General features: G+C 38.0%; 1 protein-coding gene across 1 annotated transcript; it reads left to right on the top strand.

Moving 5' to 3' along the window:
* Positions 1 to 14,117: 14,117 nt before the first annotated feature.
* On the top strand, positions 14,118 to 17,906 carry LOC136990691 (uncharacterized; the record flags this gene model as incomplete). The annotated part of the gene is made up of 1 exon (XM_067289104.1): positions 14,118 to 17,906. A coding segment is annotated over exon 1 (3,789 nt), but the record flags the coding sequence as incomplete, so codon positions are not given.
* Between the last annotated feature and the right edge of the window lie 2,448 nt (positions 17,907 to 20,354).

The following is a 20,354-nucleotide window of genomic DNA, read 5'->3' on the forward strand; positions in this document are numbered from 1 at the left end:
GCAATGAATGTTCTTGTTGGGGCATGGAAATACGTCACTTCTCCAGTATTAAATAAATACAGTTGGTGATTTCCTATAAATCTCTCAATGGCCCTGCCCCACATTAAATTGTGGCCATTGAAATCACCGAGTAAAACTAACGGAGTAGGCAGCTGTTCAACCAAGTCATCCAATTCGTACTCGTTGACTCTAAAATCTGGTGGCAAGTATATGGAACAAACTGTGACAGTAACGCCAATTGAAATTCTGACTGCCACAGCTTGCAGCTCTGTTGTTATTTGTACCAGTAAGGAAGGGATGCAGTTTGAAACCAGTATAGCCACTCCTCCACTGGCGCAGGTGTGGCTATCATCATCCTTACGGTATAGATACAATCCTTTTAAAGAAATTTTTCTCCAGGTTTTAGATGTGTTTCCTAAAGTGCCACGCAGAGAGATGTGGTAGATGATGTTGTAGAAAGCTAATATACCGAGGTATATTATTTCTGTGATAAGGGTATAAAAATGAGGACTTCACAAAAAAATTTACAGGAAATTAACCTTTGTAATACATAGATATAAGTAAATTGATTCTCGGTGTATATATATAAATAAACGTGTTAATCATACGATTAATTAATTACAAGATTTTCTGTCCTTCCGACAATTGGAAAAAATCAACGCAAAAAAAATGAGTATGTAACCTCACGATAATTATCCGATGTGTACCTCTGTCTTCCTGGCGCAGAATCGATGACCCTTCTCGTTAACGGTCCTTCCTTTGTCTTCCTGATATCGTGTCCGTCCAAACGTCCGTAGCTCCAGTCTTGGGAAAAAAGGTGCCTTCTCAGTTCGTACATTCCTTTTATACCTCCCTGCATCCGGGGAATTTCTCTATCACGTGACACAGGGTAAACCAATCGGCAGAGTGTAGCTGCATGACGCGATACATGGTGAAAACCCGACACGGTTAACGAAATACAAAAATCACAAAACAATACATAAATCAAACACAATAGTCGCATAGCACTACAATGTCAAGTGTTTAACGTCAGAGAAGTTGTTGCGGAAACCACGACAGTTCCACTGAATTATTTTATAATCCATTATGTGTTTGAAGCAGCATTCTTTGCAAAAGTGTCCATCTTCAATTTAACTGATGATTTTCCTTTCAGAGGTGATGTTGTTTGGGTCACCTCCAGATTATTCTCTTCGTCAGAGATATCAGAACTCACTCATCAACTGAGCCTTCGATTTTTTGGATTTGGAGAGTGCTGCTTTCACTCTCTGATTGTTTAGTGGGTTCTTACTCGCTTTTTTGGAACCCACATTCCTAGTTGTTATCCCAGTTTTTGGTAAACGTGTTTTTGCTTTTGTACTGTCCTTTTCTGGTGTTTTTCATAAATGGGAGTATTAAACATTTTGCATGGCGTGTAAGCTATTCACTTGGGGAGACAGAAACATCTGTTTGAACCCAACATGTCTTAGTAGATTTCTACACGGCAGCAAATGTCTTTTGTTGCATAGGTGCACTTGAGTGACCATGCAACGAGCCTCTGGATATGAGATGTTTTTCACAGTTTTTACCTGTTGGATCTCTTTCTCTTTGCCATGCAGGGCACTTACGTAAGTAGGAAGGATGGGCATCTTTGCAGTTCACACAGTGTAGCGTACTTTTACATTCAGTACTGTTATGACCTTCAGTTCCACACTGTGCACATAAGCTTTTGCCTTGACAAGTTGTTTGGGAATGTCCAAATCGCTGGCATTTAAAGCAACGCAGCGGATTTGGAATATACCGACGAACTGCACAGCACAGATATTCTGATGTAACGAAGGATGGCAATGTCGGGTTGTTGAATTTGATAATTAAATGTTTTGTGGGTATCAACTTGCTGTCTCGACGAATCGAAATGCGTTGGACAGAAGTGACACCTTGGTCCGATAGGCCGATCTGAATGTCTGATTCGTCTTCAGACATCAAGTCAAACTCAGATATCACACCACGTGATGAGTTCAAACTTTTGTGTGGAGTGACCGATATTCCCATGTCTCCAAGAGTTGTAATTGTCAAAAGCTTTCTTTGTTGTTTGTTGAGGAGAGGCTGTTTCTACTAGTAGGTCCCCTGACCTCAATTTTTGTATTTCTATTAAATGCCCAATGGTGGATTCAAATAGCTTTTGAATAAAAAAAGGAGAACACTTAGCATAAGGTTTCTTTCCAGTTACATGCACTATTAAGTAAGCAGGTTGTCTGGAGGTCTTTTCTTTGGCCGTTTGTTTCGTCTCTGCTTGTTTTGAATGTTTGGAATCCATATTTAATAATTTATATTCAGCTCCTAGTGACCCCACCCACCATGGGGTCCAACAAGGGAATGCCGTCACATGGGAGACTCCCATAGACTGTCACACCAGGGTTTCCCAGCAGCTATACCCTCACAATACAGTCAAGAAGAACACATCTTGCCTGACGTGTCCGCCCGGTCTGCATCAATTGGTTGACTCCAAGCCGCGAACAAGAATGACTGAACGACCAGCCGATTGACTCAAATGGAGCCTGATTTGAGCCTCTCGTTTATTTGAAGCAAAACCAAAGCAGTGTGTTGGGGACGTTATGTTGCCCCTCAACTACCAGGATCCCCCTTTCTGGCATACGGGTCACCACGCACGGCAAACACGTGGGTGGGCGTTCAGATCCCAGGGATGGTAAAGAAGAGATACTAAACCATTTCTGGGAGGTCCCCTCACCACAGACAAAAATCCACATCGAGGGGACAACCGCAAGAGTGTCCACCGATTATCGGTACCCTTCTTGTCTTATGCTATCGATATACTCGACCTATTTTCTATCCTTTTCCTTCATCCTTTTTTCTGTTAGCATAAGTAGTTTTTAGTTCTTTAGATATAAGACCCTTTTTGTACCACGGTAGATTAATATTGACCTTTTTGTTTTTTATATATATATATATATTTTATTGTCGCGGGAATGGCATCAACCGTTCTGCCTAGGTCTAGAGTTAATTGTTCGTATAAAAACACGAACAAACCACGAGGAGTATCAGAATCCATAAGAATCCTGCTTATTGTGAAAACCACGGGTGAAATAAAGAACATTTTTATTGTATTACTTGTCATCTCTTTGTTAAATCACAAATCACCACGTGCGTGCTATAACAGATGGTATTGATTAAGAAAAAAGAGAATAAATGCACTGTTGCTGATTTTAGACCCATTACACTGCTTAATTATGACTTCAAAATTTATAGTTATATAATTGCCAAGAGATTAGAAAAGTTATTCAAAGATGAAATAATTAAAACCCAAAGTGCAGGAGTTGAAGGTAGAGCAATATATAACAATATAATATTTATGAAGCTGGCAATCGAAATCTGTATGGAAAAACAGATACCATTATCGGTCTTATCGATAGATGTTTCTAAAGATTTTGACAGTGTAAATAGAGAGATACTTTGGAAGCTGCTAAGTGAATATCTACACAACAACTCGTTATAGTTTATTTTGTAAACTGGTGCCCATCAATACTTTGAATCTTCGATTCTGTAGAAAGTTTTCTATAAAAATTGGCAAATTACTCTGCAATCCAAATTAATGCAAATCACAGAGTATCCCATATTGCCAGCAGTGATTGTATGCCTTCTCTATATCAAAAACCACAGACACTAAGTGCAGTTGTCTAACAAAAGCTTTGGTAATAGATGTTTCAAAATTTACTAAATTCACCATAGTACTTCTGTTCCTACAAAATCCACTCAGATGTCATGAAAGGGATTCCTTTTTCTCTAAGAAAAACGTCAGTTATCTGTTTACCATTCTCTCAACGTTTACAGAGAGAGTGGTCTGTAATTAGAGAAATTCTTTCAGTCTTTACCTGCCTTGGGAATGGGAATAATGATACATAGCCTCCAAGGGTCAGCAAAGGTATGCTCTGCCCATTCTGTTCAAAAGATTCAAAAAATTAAAAAGGCAATTGTCTCACAGATTTTTAATCATGCTGCAGTGGATTTTATCTGGCCTAGAGCAGTATTCCCCAAGCGAGATATCGCTGTATGTAATTCTATTGTGGTGAATGGCACATTGCATTCCTTATTAGTTGAGGCACAGAAATGTAAATCTTGCTTTTCTGTGTGCGCTTTATAAGCTTAAAAATTTTTGAATACATTATATTGCTGGATGACAAAGAAAATGTTTCACCCAACAAATCAGCAATACACTGTATTGACCGTATTCATCGTGACAGGTGGCAGCACCAGAACAAAACATCCTGGACTCCTAATACTTCCAGTTTTTTTTTCCTTATATGCCCAAGTAAACACCATCTGTTCTAAACTTTTTAGCTCATTCTGAAAATATTTCAGTTACTATGTTATTGAAATAAAATGATGACAGTTTTTGCACTGCACATTGCCAGAAAACCAGGTTAAAATTAATTTTTTGAACATGTACAGTACATCATTACCACTGTAACATACAAAAGAACACTCCTTGACTTTTGCAATCCCCACCTGTACCTGTATTTGTGCGTAATATTCATGTTCTTCACGGAGATGCAAATTTTTAGAAAATTTTACATCTAAGAATGTCACCGAACAAAAATGCAGTTGCAGTTAATCTTCCTTTTCAATACTTCCACCACAAATCTTCATTTCTTGATCTTTAGTTTGAGATTCCACTAACTGAATTTCCTGTTTTGTTAACTTGATTCCATTGAAGAGTTTGTTTTCAAGTTCTGCATTTCAAGGATGTTTCATTATCACATACTGAACTTTATGAATAATTGATGGTTCAGGTGCCTGTTAATTTGGTGCCAGGTCAAATTCTGATTTGCTAGCTGTTTGTTTTATCACTTTCAGACAGAGTGACTTCTATGATTGATGTTTTTTTACCAGTAGCCTGATTCATTAACAACAACATAAATCTATCTTTAGTAACAATGATAACAGATGAAGTTATAAAGACATTTGTTATATTTTGTAAATATTTAATTACATTCAGCAATTCCAGTAAAAATTTCTGATGCAACAGTGTTGGAGTTGAAGGATGTGATAACATCTCTTTTTTTGTTTTTTCTTTGCTGGGAATAGATTATTCTGCTTTGATTTTAAAAAACATATTTGAAATTTGGCTTGGTTTAACCTATATTATGTAAATGAACAATTTTAATAAAAATTATACAATAAAAACAGTTTACATAATGATTTTTAATAATGGTGCCATGATACAACATTATTACCTCTCTGTTAAATTTCTACCAGGAACATGAAAAAAAAGTGCAAGAAGTTTCTTCATTAGCTTTCACTGTTGCCTCTATTGTTAAAAGTAATGCACCAAGGTGGCTGCAACTTTCACAAAGACTAAAATTATATATGGGTCAGAAAATAAAGAATGGTAATAGGTAATTTCTGTGTATGTTAAATAGGCCCTGTTTAATTTAGACCTAGAAGTGACCACCATTTTAAGTAAGAAGATCTTTACAAGAATTGTTCTGCCAAATTTCTTCAAAATGTCTTTAGTTACGAAAAATTATCTTTTATGTATATTTTAAATTTAATAAACATTATAAATAACTATTTCATACTCCAACTTGTTTTGCAATGAGTGCTAAAGTAGCAAATTTGATTCTTACCTTCAAATTTCTCAACGGGTAAACAGTGATTACTTTAACTTTTCCACTCACTAGGTAATTAACAACTGAATAATTATACTTTACTTGAGAGTTATGTTTCGTGTAAAAGCAGAAATGCTTTACAGAGTAAGCATAGAGATCTGTTAACGTGATCTTGGGCCATGCTTTCGCATTAACGTGAAATAACATTTTTGCTAAATCGTTGTCCATTGGATCAGGCAGTTCTTGCTTGTTGAACATTAATTTTTGCTTATACCTATGCCTGCTTAATTCATCTAAACCTTTACAATATTCACTGGACATTTTCCAGAACAGAAATCATTGTGACTGATAAACATGATGTTTTTCACGTCGATTATTAATCAACACAACCTCGACATTCTACCAGAAATTGAACAAGGTCCAATCGCATGTCTTGCCTCAAGTTTTGTTTACTTTTCAACAGGGTCAATATCACTGATTATTGTGCCATAATTTTCCATCATGGACAGAGACTGATAAGCATATTTTCCATTAATTTTATGAATTTTATCCCAGACTGCTTTTGAGATGGTAGAAGATGTTATGCTAGAAACATACTTCCTCCAAGAATCCCTTTGGGCTTTGCCTCCTTATTCTTCTGGCATTTGCCTTTGCTTTTTTAAAAGCAATCAAATTGCTAGCAGTGGGGTATCTTTTGAAAATCCCCCATGCTGCCTCGCAATTCTGATCCCACCATGGTTTTGGATGGCTTTGGATACCTGGTTGACGTTTTTCCCATTGTTTTTTCTGCTGCCCGAATACAGGTAGGCCTCCTATAACACAATATGTTTACGCATTTTCGCTCCAACGCGGTTGTAACAATGTGGAAATTTTCTTACAATGCGGTTTACGATATTTAGAAATGAATTATCTTTCACATAACAGAAAAATCACAACAAATCACATAAGTGCAGTGGAACTTGATGGAACAAGCTCAGATCTTGAAGTAAGGCCAGTCAAACATTCTCGAACAACTATAATAAGTGACGATGAGTACTGAATTTAAGCATAATGTTATGTTTCTTTTTGATTTTGACTTGAAATCATAATCTTTTTAGTTTTCATGTGATGTTGAATTTTGTTTAAGCTTTTCATGTACATAAATTTAAAAAATGATGAAAATGTTACACCATAAAAGGCAGTTTTTATCTTCTTAAAACTGAATCCCAGTTTTTGTATTAAGTTGGTGTCTCCTATAACGCGATTTCCCACAATGCAGTATTTTCAAAAAACATATCTATCGCGTTGTAGAAGGCCTACCTGTAATACTGTAAGAGACAGCTTCAACTGCACCATTGATATCAGCAATATTCACCATTTCCTCACAGATGTTGGCCATAGAGGAGAACGCAAACCAATCAGCTATTTCCAGTTTCCAGCATGGTGGATGGGATGTTTCACAGCTTTCTCTGCCTTGGTATTTTAGAAATATTCGGAAGTAATCACTAGAGAGTAGATTAGATCCAACCCCCCCCATGTAAATGCCAAAAACAGATTTGGACTTGCTAATGATAAAGTAATGGCAGTGAATGTTCTTGTTGGGACATGAACGTATGATACTTCTCCAGTATTAAATAAATAGAGCTAGTGATTACTTATAAATCTCTCAATGGCTCTGCCTCAACAGTTGATGTCGAGAATGCCCACATTGGACTGTGTGCATTGAAATCACTGAGTAAAAGAAAGGTCGCGTTCTTTTATGCAGCAAAAATGTAGCGTAAATGACGTCATGAGAAACAACCACTGCATGGCATTTCACAAACGCTTGTCACTGAAACAAAATGAATGCTGTTCCTTGTTCGTTAATTTCAGTTTTAGAAAGCAATCTATTATTTGAAGAATTACAACAGAATAAAAAAAGGATGTATGAAAGTTTAATGATCAGCATCACTGTTTCAAATAAAGGTAAAAAATCTAAGCGACAAAAGATATGAAATTACATTGAAGAGGTCATACCTTCATATTCTATGGATAACTTGAAATCTCACTTTTGTTAATAACTTATTTTAGACTCAAAAAAGTTTAACTTAAATTTTCTATCAATTTCTAAATTATCTTATTTTAACTATTAATGCATTTATTTTTTATAGGAAATACTAAAATTAATTAATACAAAGAGAGAAATAAAAGTAAAAAAAGGACAACCTCTTATTTCTTCTACAAAAAAAAGTACTATTAAGTTTTGGACCCTTGCTAATCAAGAATCATTTAGAAATATTGGAGACAAATTTGGTGTCAATAAAGGTCATGCATACACAATCTTTATAGACTTTTGTAAAAAAATGTGTCGTATGATTGGCAAGTTAATTAGGTGGCCAAATGATAACTCAAAAAAACAGTTTATAAGTTTGAAGAATTACATACTGTTTCATTGTCTGAAGTAATTGGGTGTGTTGATTGAACACACACACATATAAATAAATAAAGGCTCCAAAGGAAAACAACCAGAGTTATTACAACATGAAAGGGAGGCACACTATCCTGTTGCAAATAATTTGTAATTCAGAAATGCAAATAATTGATGCATTTGTTGGTTGGCCTGGTAGTGCCAATGATTCTCGGGTTTGGCAGAGCATTATTATCACCTTGAATAAGGTGAAACTATACAAACCTCTGTGCATACAGTTAACCACAATGACATAGAGTGGCCCTTTCCCTACAAGGATCTGCCGTCACCTGAAACTACTAACTTCTGCATTATCAACAACACTTTAAATACTGAGATAAATGTTTATAAGGATGGTTCTCGAATTAATGACTCAACTGGGTGCAGCTATGTAATTTACGTTGAAAACACCGAGATCTATCATATAATTCACAAACTCAGTAATCATTGCACAGTGTTTCAAGCTGAACTGTTTGCAAAAAACATGGCTATCGATCACATTAACAGCAATTACAACAATTCTTTCATCTCTATTCATACCGACTCCCTCTCAGCCTACAACACAATTATGAAAAATAAACTCCATTCTCTTGCTCAACGTATTCATAATTCCATACAAAATTCTACAAACAAATTCAACATCTCTTGGGTTACAGCCCACCAGGGGATGGTAAGCAATGAGAAAGCAGACCACCTAGCAAAAGAGGCTGCCTTAAATGAATCACTTCCTATCCCATATATTAAGATCAGTCAGTGCACACTTCGTGGGATGCTGTGGGAGGATACATTACAACTGTGGCAGAATACTTGTAATCAACAAAACCACCATCTTACATACCAATTAATCCCAGACCTTAAGAATTTTATCAGTAACAAGTAGTACACCCCTGACTACTGCATGACACAGATCTTGACGAATCATGGCATGGCAAATTCGCAAGCTACCTCGCGAGATTTACTGGCAGGACTTGCAACATGTGCCCAACTTGCTTCACAGAAGATGGTTCCACCCATTACCTCTTCTACTGTATAATACTCGATCGTAAAAGACTACAACTACAACTCCTGCTCGAGGAAGAGGGGATTGCTTGGCCATGTGCCACCATCTAATATTTGGCTTACTAAAGAAATCTACCAAACTTTCAAAAATTTAGCAAAACAAATAAATTATGTCAAGCATAGCAATATCTTCAATTAATATCAGCACACCCCTGGGCTTGGCATTGGGTTGTATTGTGACTGTTTACTACAACCACGTTTTGAAAATCATTTATAGAAGCATACTTCCAGGTTACACTCACCACTAATCTTATTGTGAGAGCTGGCTTTTAAACAGCCATCGACATACTTTGCAATTTTGCAACAAACCAGCCGTGTATTCAACAACTGTTGAAAATCCTCCATGCATGAAATGTGTCACGTAGTGACCCCCCTATGCTTTGAAATGCTTGTAGACATCCTGTTCTTCTTTTCATGTGCAAAGTTGTCGCGTGGTGAAACTTTCTTACCATGTAAGTTCGCATGGAGTCCACTCTTGTACATACCTACTCCTTTTCTTTATAGTATATTGTTCGTATATATTATTCATGTATTCTTTTTCCAATAATAATTGTTGCAGAGCTGAGAAAACGTACAATTTTGTACGAAATAAAATAGAAGAATAAAAGAAAAAAAGTCTTTACCTGGCTGGGCCACGTGCAAGGTGCATCCCAACAGGAAGCTCATGTCCTCCAAGAGGCACGCCCTCCTACTTATCACAAATTCCGCACAACTAGCAACCGTTGCCTACAGGTCTTTGTGAGGAAGCCACCCATCGACCTCATCATCATACAACGCCAACATCATCAACAACTAAAATGGGGTGGCACTATTCAGACCTCCATGCGCACTATTCGACACAGTGATATTGAGTGGCCGTATCCATACCGCAATACTCTGTCTCCCGATGGTACATTCCTGTGTAACACTGGAGATGCACACGACCGACATTCATATCTGCACAGATGGCTCCGCATTAATGACTCCGTTGGACGCAGCTTTGTGGTATATTCTGATTCTACTAATATCTACCAGCAAACCTACTGTTTGAATAGTGACTGCACCGTTTTCCGAGCAAAGCTTTATGCCAAAAAAATAACAATTAACTACGTCAACAACAACTACACAACATCCGCATTAGTATACACACTGATTCTCTCTCAGCATTCAACCTTATCACGAGCACCAAGCTTCACCCACTAGCGATACATATTAAAAACTCCATCCAGGCTTCAAGCATAAATTCTCTATTTACTGGGTCTGAGCCGACCAAAAAGTGGTGGAAAACGAGAAAGCAAACCTTTTGGCCAAAGCAGCAGAAACTGACGATTCCATCCCAATCTTGTATGATAAGATCAGACAAAGCACACTCCGCCAACTACTTTGAAATGACACCATCCAGCTTTGGCAAACTGCCTGGGATCAATATAATCACCACGTGACCCACAACTTCATTCCAGACCTGCAACGCTTCCTCAGTATTAAATGGTACGCACCTAATTATTGCTTATCACAGATTTTAACAAATCACAGCAAATATGCCAGTTATCTAGCCAGGTTCACCCATAAAACCAGCAGACCGTGCCTAGTCTGTCTTACTGAGGATAGTTGTATGTACTACCTTTTTCATTGTGTGATTTTCGACCAACAACGGCTTCAACTAAGTCTACTACTAAAGGAGCGTGGTATTGGTTAGCCATGTAACCATCCAACATTTGGACCACCGAAGAAATCTACAACGCCTTCAAAAGCTATGCGAGGCAGATTACTTATGTCACTCACACTATTTTTAACTAACTTTTACTGTATATTATTGTACATATTCTACTACTATCATTGTATATATTATATTGTATCACTGTATACTCTGTTACTGTATATCTGATTATTATACACTTTTATCATAGTATATATTTTTGTTCTATCTTTCAATGCATTCTACACGTGAAAAGTCTGTCGCACTTCTGGATTTGCCTAAATATTGTCCTTTTCTACCTCACCCACTAAACCTGTCACGAGACATCACATTGTTGTCTTCCGTAAATTTGTTAAACTTCTCTAATGCTTTCACACTCAGAACTTTCTATTAATGTACTACCCGCTCATCCATTCAATATAATTATTCAAAGCAAAAACTCATTTCTTTGTGTATTCTTGCTACCCGGTAATGCTCATTGCAAAACCAAGTATATGTACGATTTTGTGCGTAAATAAAAAATATTGATTGGTGTTTACCTGGCATGGGAATGAAAATAATGATAGATAGCCTCCAACAGTCAGGAAAGCTATGCTCTGCCCATATTCTGTTAAAAAGATTCAGAAAATTACCAAGGGTATTGTCTGACAGATTTTTAATAATACTGTAGTGGATTTTATCTGGGCCTACAGCAGTATTCCCCGAGCGAAAGATTGCTGTATGTAGTTCTATTCTGCTGAATGGCACATTATATTCCTCATTAGATTAGGAATGAAAGATTAAGTACTGTTTTTCACTTTGAACTTTATAAACCTGAAAATTCCTTGTACAAATAATATTGCTGGATGAAGAGAAAAACGTCTCACCCAACAAATCAGCAATACCTTGTATATCACTGATTATTGTGCCATTACTTTCCAGCAAATAGAGTTTTGATATTCAAAAACATATTCAAAAATCTAAATGCCTCCTGAAAGTCATATTTCTATCCATATGAAAATGTATGTATAGAGTAATCACTTTTTCATTGGAAGGGACGACTTTCGTCCAGGCAATATGTTCCTTCAAAACGTTCTCGTTTCAGTATAAAACTGTATATTTTAGCTGATTACATAACAAAATTTGTTTTGGATATCATCATACATAGGTAAAACTACAGAAATTCCAGATACATATAAAGCTTTTGGACATTCTGAAAGTGTAGTTTTTACACTCCTAGAAAATTATGACAACAAAAACCATAAATTATGTATCGATAATTATTACACTGCGCCTGCACAATAGAACAATTAAAAATAGAAGGAATTCGATCATGCGGAACTGTCTGGCAAAACAGGTAGAATTTGTCAAACAATAGAAAAAAATTAATCTGAGAAGTGTCCATTTTCCATACGGATAGTATATTATATAAACGATGGGTGCATTGGAAAAATGAGAATGCTAATAAATTTTCTCCCACGTAAAATGGAAACTGAGGCATCAACTTCAACATATACAAAAAATACCACATAACAACTTACAGTACGAAAATACAATAGAAATATGAAAGCAATTGATATCCTTGACACAATCCTGAATTATAATCAAAAACCCAGGAAAACCGTCAAATGGTATAAAAAGTTATTTTTTCATTTCTTAGATATATGCACATATAATTATTACATCTAAATATATATAACTCAAAGGTGACTGACTGACTGACTGGCTCTATTTTATCCCCTTGGGGGTAGAATTGATCTACCCCCAAGGGGATAAAATAGGGTATGAAAGTTTGTATGAAACCGATCCGGCTGAGACTTTGCATGCATAAAGCTACTATGACGTAGGGATCCCCTAAGAAAGGATTTTGCTAAATTCCACCCCTGAAAGGATAAAATAGGGGATGAAAGTTTGTATAAATCTTCTTAGATTTTCGACTGATTGAACTGAAATTAAAGATTGCAGCTACTATGACGAAGACGTCCACTTAAATAGGATTTTGATAAATTCAACCCCCATGGAGATAAAATAAGGGAAGATGGAGGATGTAAATGTATTAGTTTGAACCTATCAGTACCTAATGGAACAAATAAATTAAGACGAACAAAATAATTTTTAGTTCTAAATGTTGACAATAGATGTTGTTAGTAGGTTTTGTCGGTTAGCTTTTTTAAAATGGCTAAAGAAAATCTGAACGTTAATGGAGAAGTTGAAGAATGTACTGTCGTCCCTATTGTTGGTGACGGTGCATGTTTGTTTCGTGCTCTCTCTTATTTAATGTACGGAACACAAGATAGAGCGATGGAAATGCATTCAGAAATTGTCTGATATGTGGTTAATGACTGGAGAAAGTTTTCAATTATGACCCACGACAGGAATGGTGATAACGACATAACACCTGACGAATATTTTGCTGATATGATGAAAAATGCTACTTATGGCAGATTTTGTGAGTTAATAGCAGCAGGATTAATATTCCCATTTAAGTTTGAAGTTTATAGAAACGGTCTCATATATACGCAATCTGGATCTAACGACTATCCGGTAAGGCGATTACGATTCAGCCAAGATTTGTCCAGTGGGCATTTTGATGCCTATCTTCCCATAGCAGCACAGAAAATTACTCGGCGTCGTATGGAGGTAGCTGTAGAAGAACATGATTTTGGAATTGATACACCTTCGCAACTTAAAGTTGATAAGGGTTGTCAGGAGGTACCTGTTTTAGAGCGTGAACATTCACCTATTGTATCTTCAATAAATTATGATGAAAAATTAATAAGAAGTTTATTGTCCCAATCTGAGTCTGTGACATTAATAGAAAAAAAGAAAAACAAACGTAGGGCAAGGTTTACTAATTACATACGAAAAAATCAAATAAAAAAGGCACAAAAAAATATGGACAGACTCTACCTGAATCCCACCGTAAAGCTGTGTCTGAATATAAGAAAAAAAACCTGATGTACAGAGGCAAGCTGTTGCCACCTACCAGGCTGCAAACCCTGAAAAACATAGGCAATCTGCTGCACTATATCAGGCCAGGAATACCGATGTGCATAGAGTGATTCAGTCACGGTATAGAGAAAATGCAATTCAGCGTGTATGGAGAAGCAAGTTGCTTTCGGGTTTGGCGTATGACCCAGATATTGCTTATGGAACTGACAGCAGTGTAGTCTTAGGTTCTATGACGTACAAGTGTCAGTGGTGTAATGCCTTGAAGTAGAAAGATGAGACACCTGGCATGTGTTGTAGCGCCGGTAAAGTACAACTTGAGCCGTTTAAACAACTGCCTGAACCACTTTACAGTCTGGTTAATGATTTACACCCAAATCATGTACACTTCATGGATAATATCCGAAAATATAATGCCTGTTTTCAAATGACTTCCTTTGGTGGAAAACAAATAAAAGAAGGCGGTTTTTCACCAACTTTTAAAGTTCAAGGACAAGTCTATCATTTAATTGGAAGTATATTACCGGAACCTGGGCAGGATGCACAGTTTCTGCAAATTTATTTCGTCGGTGAAGATGATAGAGAAGCTAATATTCGATGTTCTAAATTTCCTGATTTGAGACCAAATTTAATCAAACAATTGCAGCTTATGTTACATGAGGTGAACCCATACATAAAAGATCTAAAAACAGCCATTGATAAAATATCGCCTTCAGAGTCATTCAAGGTCGTAATACATGCAGATAAAAAACCACAAAGAGAACACAGAGGCAGATTTAATGCACCAACGGCAAATGAAGTGGCTGTTGTATTGGTAGATCAGCATTTTGACCGAAGAGACATTATCCTCGAAAGCCGAAGTAACTCACTTCAGCGTATCAGTGAGATACATCCAGCTTATGACGCGCTGCAGTACCCGTTGATGTTTTGCTGGGGGGATGATGGCTATTCAATCAACATACCACAATGCGATCCCACAACTAAGTTGCCCTTGAAAAAAACAGTCTCTGCTGTAAGTTTTTATTCATACAGAATAATGATCAGAAAAGGAGAAGATAACTTTTTGGTTAAATATCGCGCTCTTTTTAGTCAATATTTGGTAGATGAATACGCAAAAATAGAAACTGAAAGACTAAACTACATAAAAAACAATCAAGCCAAATTGCGCGCAGATAATTATATTCATTTAAAAGATGCAATTGGACGGCAAGATACTGAAGCAAATCAGCTGGGACAAATGGTAGTACTTCCATCATCTTTTACTGGTGGACCAAGATACATGCACGAAAAAACGCAAGACGCCATGACCTATGTTAGACATTACGGTCGTCCCGACCTTTTTATTACTTTTACATGTAACCCACGCTGGAGTGACATAAATGAGCACTTACTTTCAGGACAAAAATCTCATGATCGATACGATATTATTTCGCGTGTCTTTCGATTAAAGGTAAAAAAGGTCATGGATTTGTTGATAAAAGGAAAAATATTCGGTGAAGTGAGATGCTATATGTATTCGACGGAATGGCAAAAGCGAGGTCTTCCGCATATTCATATACTTTTATGGCTTCAACATCGCATCACTCCGGATCAAATTGACAATATTATTTGTGCTGAAATACCTAACCCCGATCGTGATCCTGAGCTTTACGAAATTGTTAAAAGTAATATGATACATGGCCCCTGTGGAAGTTTAAACCGAAATTCTCCATGCATGAAAGATAATTCGTGCAGCAAACGTTATCCTAAGGCTCTTATTAAGGAAACTCAAACCGGTGATGATGGTTATCCGCAGTACAGGAGACGTTCTCTGGATGACGGTGGATTCTCTGTCAATATCAAGGGTGTTACAATAGATAATCGTTGGGTGGTTCCTTATAATCCAGTGCTATTAAGAACATGTAACGCTCACGTGAACGTAGAGTATTGCCATTCAGTGAAGTCAATCAAATACGTTTGCAAATATGTTAATAAAGGGTCAGATCAGGCTACGTTTACTTTAGAGAACGGGAAGGATGGGAAGGATGAAGTTACAACCTACGCAAGTGGTCGATATATAAGTTCAGCTGAAGCAGTTTGGCGAATCCTTGAATTCCCAATACATGAGCGTTTTCCACCTGTAGTGCACCTTGCTGTCCATTTAGAAAATGGACAGAGAATTTATTTTAATGAGCAGAACTTGTGCGACAAATTGAGTAGTCCTCCTACAACTACACTCCTCTCCTTTTTCGATCTGTGTAACGTGGATGACTTTGCAAAAACATTGCTATACTCGGAAGTCCCTGCGTATTACGTTTGGAACAAGCGATCGTTTCAGAGAAGGAAGAGAGGAGTGAATGTTGAAGGATGGTCAGGGGTCAAAAAAGAATACGTTCTAGGTAGGGTTTATACTGTTCATCCAAACAATACAGAATGCTACCACCTTCGAATGCTTCTACATGAGATCAGAGGCCCAATTTCATTTGAAGCGTTGAAAACTGTAGATGGTCACTTACATCCCACTTTCCAATCCGCGTGCAAGGCTCTAGGTCTACTCGAAGATGATCGGCATTTGGATTCAGCTCTTGAAGAGGCAGCACTTTGTCAAACACCGCATATGATTCGAGAGCTTTTTGCTATCATTTTATTGTTCTGCCAGGTTTCCGACCCCTTATGTCTTTGGGAAAAATACAAAGAATACCTTTCTGAAGACTTTAAAAAACAACTGGAAAGGCAAGGTGACGTGGATGTAGAGCACTCATCGGACCTGATATTTAACAAATGCCTGTCGGTATTAGAGGATGCCGTATTATCATTAGGCGGCCGTCCTCTTAAAGAGTATGGATTACCTCAGCCAATAACATCAATACATTTTGAAAATAGAGAGTACGTGAAGGAGACCAGTTACGATACAGTGGCCTTAGAAGACGCAGTAAGAAAAAATGAAGCATCCTTGAATGACGAGCAACAGGAAGTTTACAATAAAATTATCACAAGTGTAGATGCAAATGACGGTCGAATATTCTTCTTAGACGCTCCAGGTGGAACTGGTAAAACCTTCCTTATTAATTTACTTTTGGCGAAAGTAAGAAGTACTCACGGCATTGCCCTGGCTGTGGCGTCGTCCGGCATAGCTGCTACATTACTCGAAGGTGGTCGAACTGCTCATGCTACTTTTAAGTTACCACTCAATTTAATCACTGCCGAGACTCCCATTTGCAACATCTCCAAACAAAGTAATTTTGCTGAAGTTTTAAAGAGTACAAAAATAATCGTGTGGGACGAAATAACGATGGCTCATAAAGGTGGTATTGAAGCCTTAAACAGATCACTAAGGGATATAAGGGGTAATACAAAATTAATGGGTGGCGTAACAGTTTTGCTGGCCGGAGACTTTCGGCAGACTCTACCAGTCGTGCCAAAAGGAACCAGAGCTGACGAAGTAAAGTCATGCATTAAGAAATCTAATTTGTGGCCCCAGGTTAATATTCTTAAGCTCTCTAAAAATATGAGAGCACATTTGGGCGGGGATGAGTCTGCTGGTAGATTTTCAGATCTCCTTTTTAAAATCGGTAATGGTGATTTTCCATCGTTTGATGGAATGATAACCATCCCGGAAGAATTGTGCACAGTTGTTACTACGGTTCAAGAATTGCTGTCTAAAGTTTATCCAGACATTATTCATATACATGACAAGCCTATTGAATGGTTATGTGAGCGTGCCATACTTACTCCAAAGAACGATCAAGCAGCAGCTATCAACGATATCCTGCTCATGTCGTTTGAGGGCGAAGAAAAGGTCTATACTTCGATTGATACTGTGGTTAATACAGATGACGCTACTAATTACCCTGTAGAATTTTTAAATTCATTGAAACCGCCAGGTTTGCCTTATCATAAGCTTATTCTGCGTGTGGGCACTCCAATTATGTTGTTGCGAAATTTAAAACCACCAAAACTTTGTAACGGTACGAGACTGCAAGTGAAAGCGTTACATCGCAATATAGTGGAAGCCACTATATTAACTGGGTGTGCGAAAGGGGAAACTGTATTTATACCACGAATCCCATTAATACCTAATGATATCCCGTTCGAATTTAAACGATTACAGTTTCCCCTAAAAGTCTGCTTTGCCATGACAATAAACAAGTCTCAGGGGCAAACTCTCAAATTTGCAGATATTGACTTGAGAGAACATTGCTTCTCTCATGGACAGTTTTATGTTGCTTGCTCACGAGTGAGTTCACCCAATAGCTTGATAGTTTTAGCGCCTAATGACAGATTAGTTAAGAATATTGTGTACAAAGAAGTTTTGTAGGCCCTAATTTTTTACACATGCTAAACAAAAGTAAAGCCGCAAAAACTATACCTAATTAATAATAATACTTCTTAACGCGAGCGAACCCGCAAGCAAAAGCTAGTCTTATATATAAATACACATCAAAACAAATATAGACATTTTTCAGAATTCAAACTCAAACTTATACAGCAAATTGTCAATAAATACACTCCTTCATATCACTACTGTCATTCAGAAAGTGGGTGCCTGAGTAAATACAGAAATCCAAAAAAACTAAAACTAGAAAAACATTTCCTCTGTCTTATACCACCCGCAAAAAAAACAAAAAACCAAACAGAAGATGCAACGTTTATGGAAATTCAAGCCAGCATGATCATCTAACTACCATTGTACCGCTGGCAGACATAATGTGCCCTTGTAACCAGGAATACTTTCATCTATCTCTCTTGGCAGCCACATTTGTATTGCCATTTTAACAACTCCTGTTCTTGTAGCTGGCACTTTGTGCCCGTGTAAAGATTACTATTTTTCTACCATTGTATATAATCTACTGGATTACGACTTCTAATCACACTTTTACCGCCATTGCCTATTTTACCTGTAAACAGTTTCTTTTGACTTTAAATCAGATCCAAATCGCTTCTCGGCCTTTTGGCTAAGATCAAAATGTAGAGGAAAACGCGTTTGACATCGTCCTAAAAAGTGGTCTGAAATTCTGTACCATCCCTGCACACAACATTGAATCCCACTTTAAAAAAATATTCAACTCTATGCCTGGCAGCCCAACGGGTGTCCCCATCATCAACAGCAAAGAGGTCCAAGCAAGACGACAACCCTCTGAGCCTCCCCTTCACCCGAGAAGGTCGCCGCCAGGCTTCATAAAAATAAGAACACGGCCCCGGGACCTGACAACATTCAATATCACCACTGGCATAAGTTGGACGCCCGGGGGCTTGTGTTGGCAGCGTTATTCAATGCCATTAGACGTTCAAGATATGTCCCTCTTGCTTGGCGTAACTCCACCACAATTCATGCTTTTAAGAAAGGTGATACAAACGTTATTTCCAACTTGAGACCTACCACCCTGTCGGCCACCCTCGGCAAATTATACACTGCATGCCTGACCGATAGGCTCCTTAAATGGTGCAACCAGAATAGCTGTTTGTCCCCTGCCCAAAAAGGCTTCCTAAACTACTAGAAATACCTTGAGCATAACTTTACGCTGCAGACTGTTATCCAACATGCAAGACGAAGTAGGAACGACTGCTACTTGGCATGGCTAGACTTTGCTAATGCCTTTGGCGCCATACCTCATGCCACCATATGGATAAGTCTGAAGTGGCTGGGGTTACACCCTGACTCTATTGACATCGTCCGGGCTTTTATACGATGGTTACAGCACTCGTATTTGCACGTCCACGAACTACTTGCCACCAATCCCGATTCTTGCGGGTGTTCGGCAAAGGTGCCCGATTAGCCCCATCCTATTCAACATCACACTAGAGGCTGGCATCAAAATGGTTGAGGCCTTAGATCTGGGATACAACCTTTACGACAACAAGGTGGACATCCTTGCATATGCAGATGATGATGTTCTTATTAGTAGGTCGCACGAAAACATAAAATAACTACTGGACTGCCTTGTAGAATGAACTGACTGGGCTGGTATAGCACACAATGCTCGCAAATCTGCATGCCTATCTGTTTTAGGTAAACTTCGCACAACAGGCAATCAGGGCCTCACCATCAAAAACAAACCTATCCCGGTATTTGGTCCAGATGAATACTACATGCAGCTTGAAATACCGACGAGATTCTCGACAGGCTGGACGTCATCTTTGGTCACAAACAACATCCTGAAGGAAATTGAGAAGCTCCACCAATCCAAGCTTGCCCATGGAAGAAGGTAGATGCAGTCAACTCCTTTGTGCTGCCAAAGCTTGAATTCCACCTCATGCTGAGAATCACAGCCAAAAAAAAAATTAAACAGCATTGATAAGTCTTTGGAAAATGAGCTAAGCGCTGGCTCAATCTTCCGCAGACAGTCAGTACTGAAATTCTCTACCTCTCCTATAACCAAGAAAACACCAACTTCCTCCCGTGTAGTAGTATGGCAGACCTTGCACAAGTCAACAATGCCCTACACCTTTTCAACTCAAAAGACAAAAAAACTTGTAACATCGCCACCAGTGCTCTTGCTTCAGTGGTACAAAAGCGAATCAGGCATAGCCCGACTGCCCAGGACATACGCACATACCTAAATAGAATCGATAAAAAACGAGTTCGGCTCAGAGGCAACAAGCATACGTTCGACCTGAACCTGCCTGAGAGCAGCCACTTGACGTTTCCGCAAAAAGCTGCCCATAGCATGGTCACCTGGAGAGG

This window comes from Centruroides vittatus, unplaced genomic scaffold, assembly GCF_030686945.1.
Source record: "Centruroides vittatus isolate TY-2023 unplaced genomic scaffold, ASM3068694v2 contig_133, whole genome shotgun sequence".
Taxonomy (NCBI): Eukaryota; Metazoa; Arthropoda; class Arachnida; order Scorpiones; family Buthidae; genus Centruroides; species Centruroides vittatus.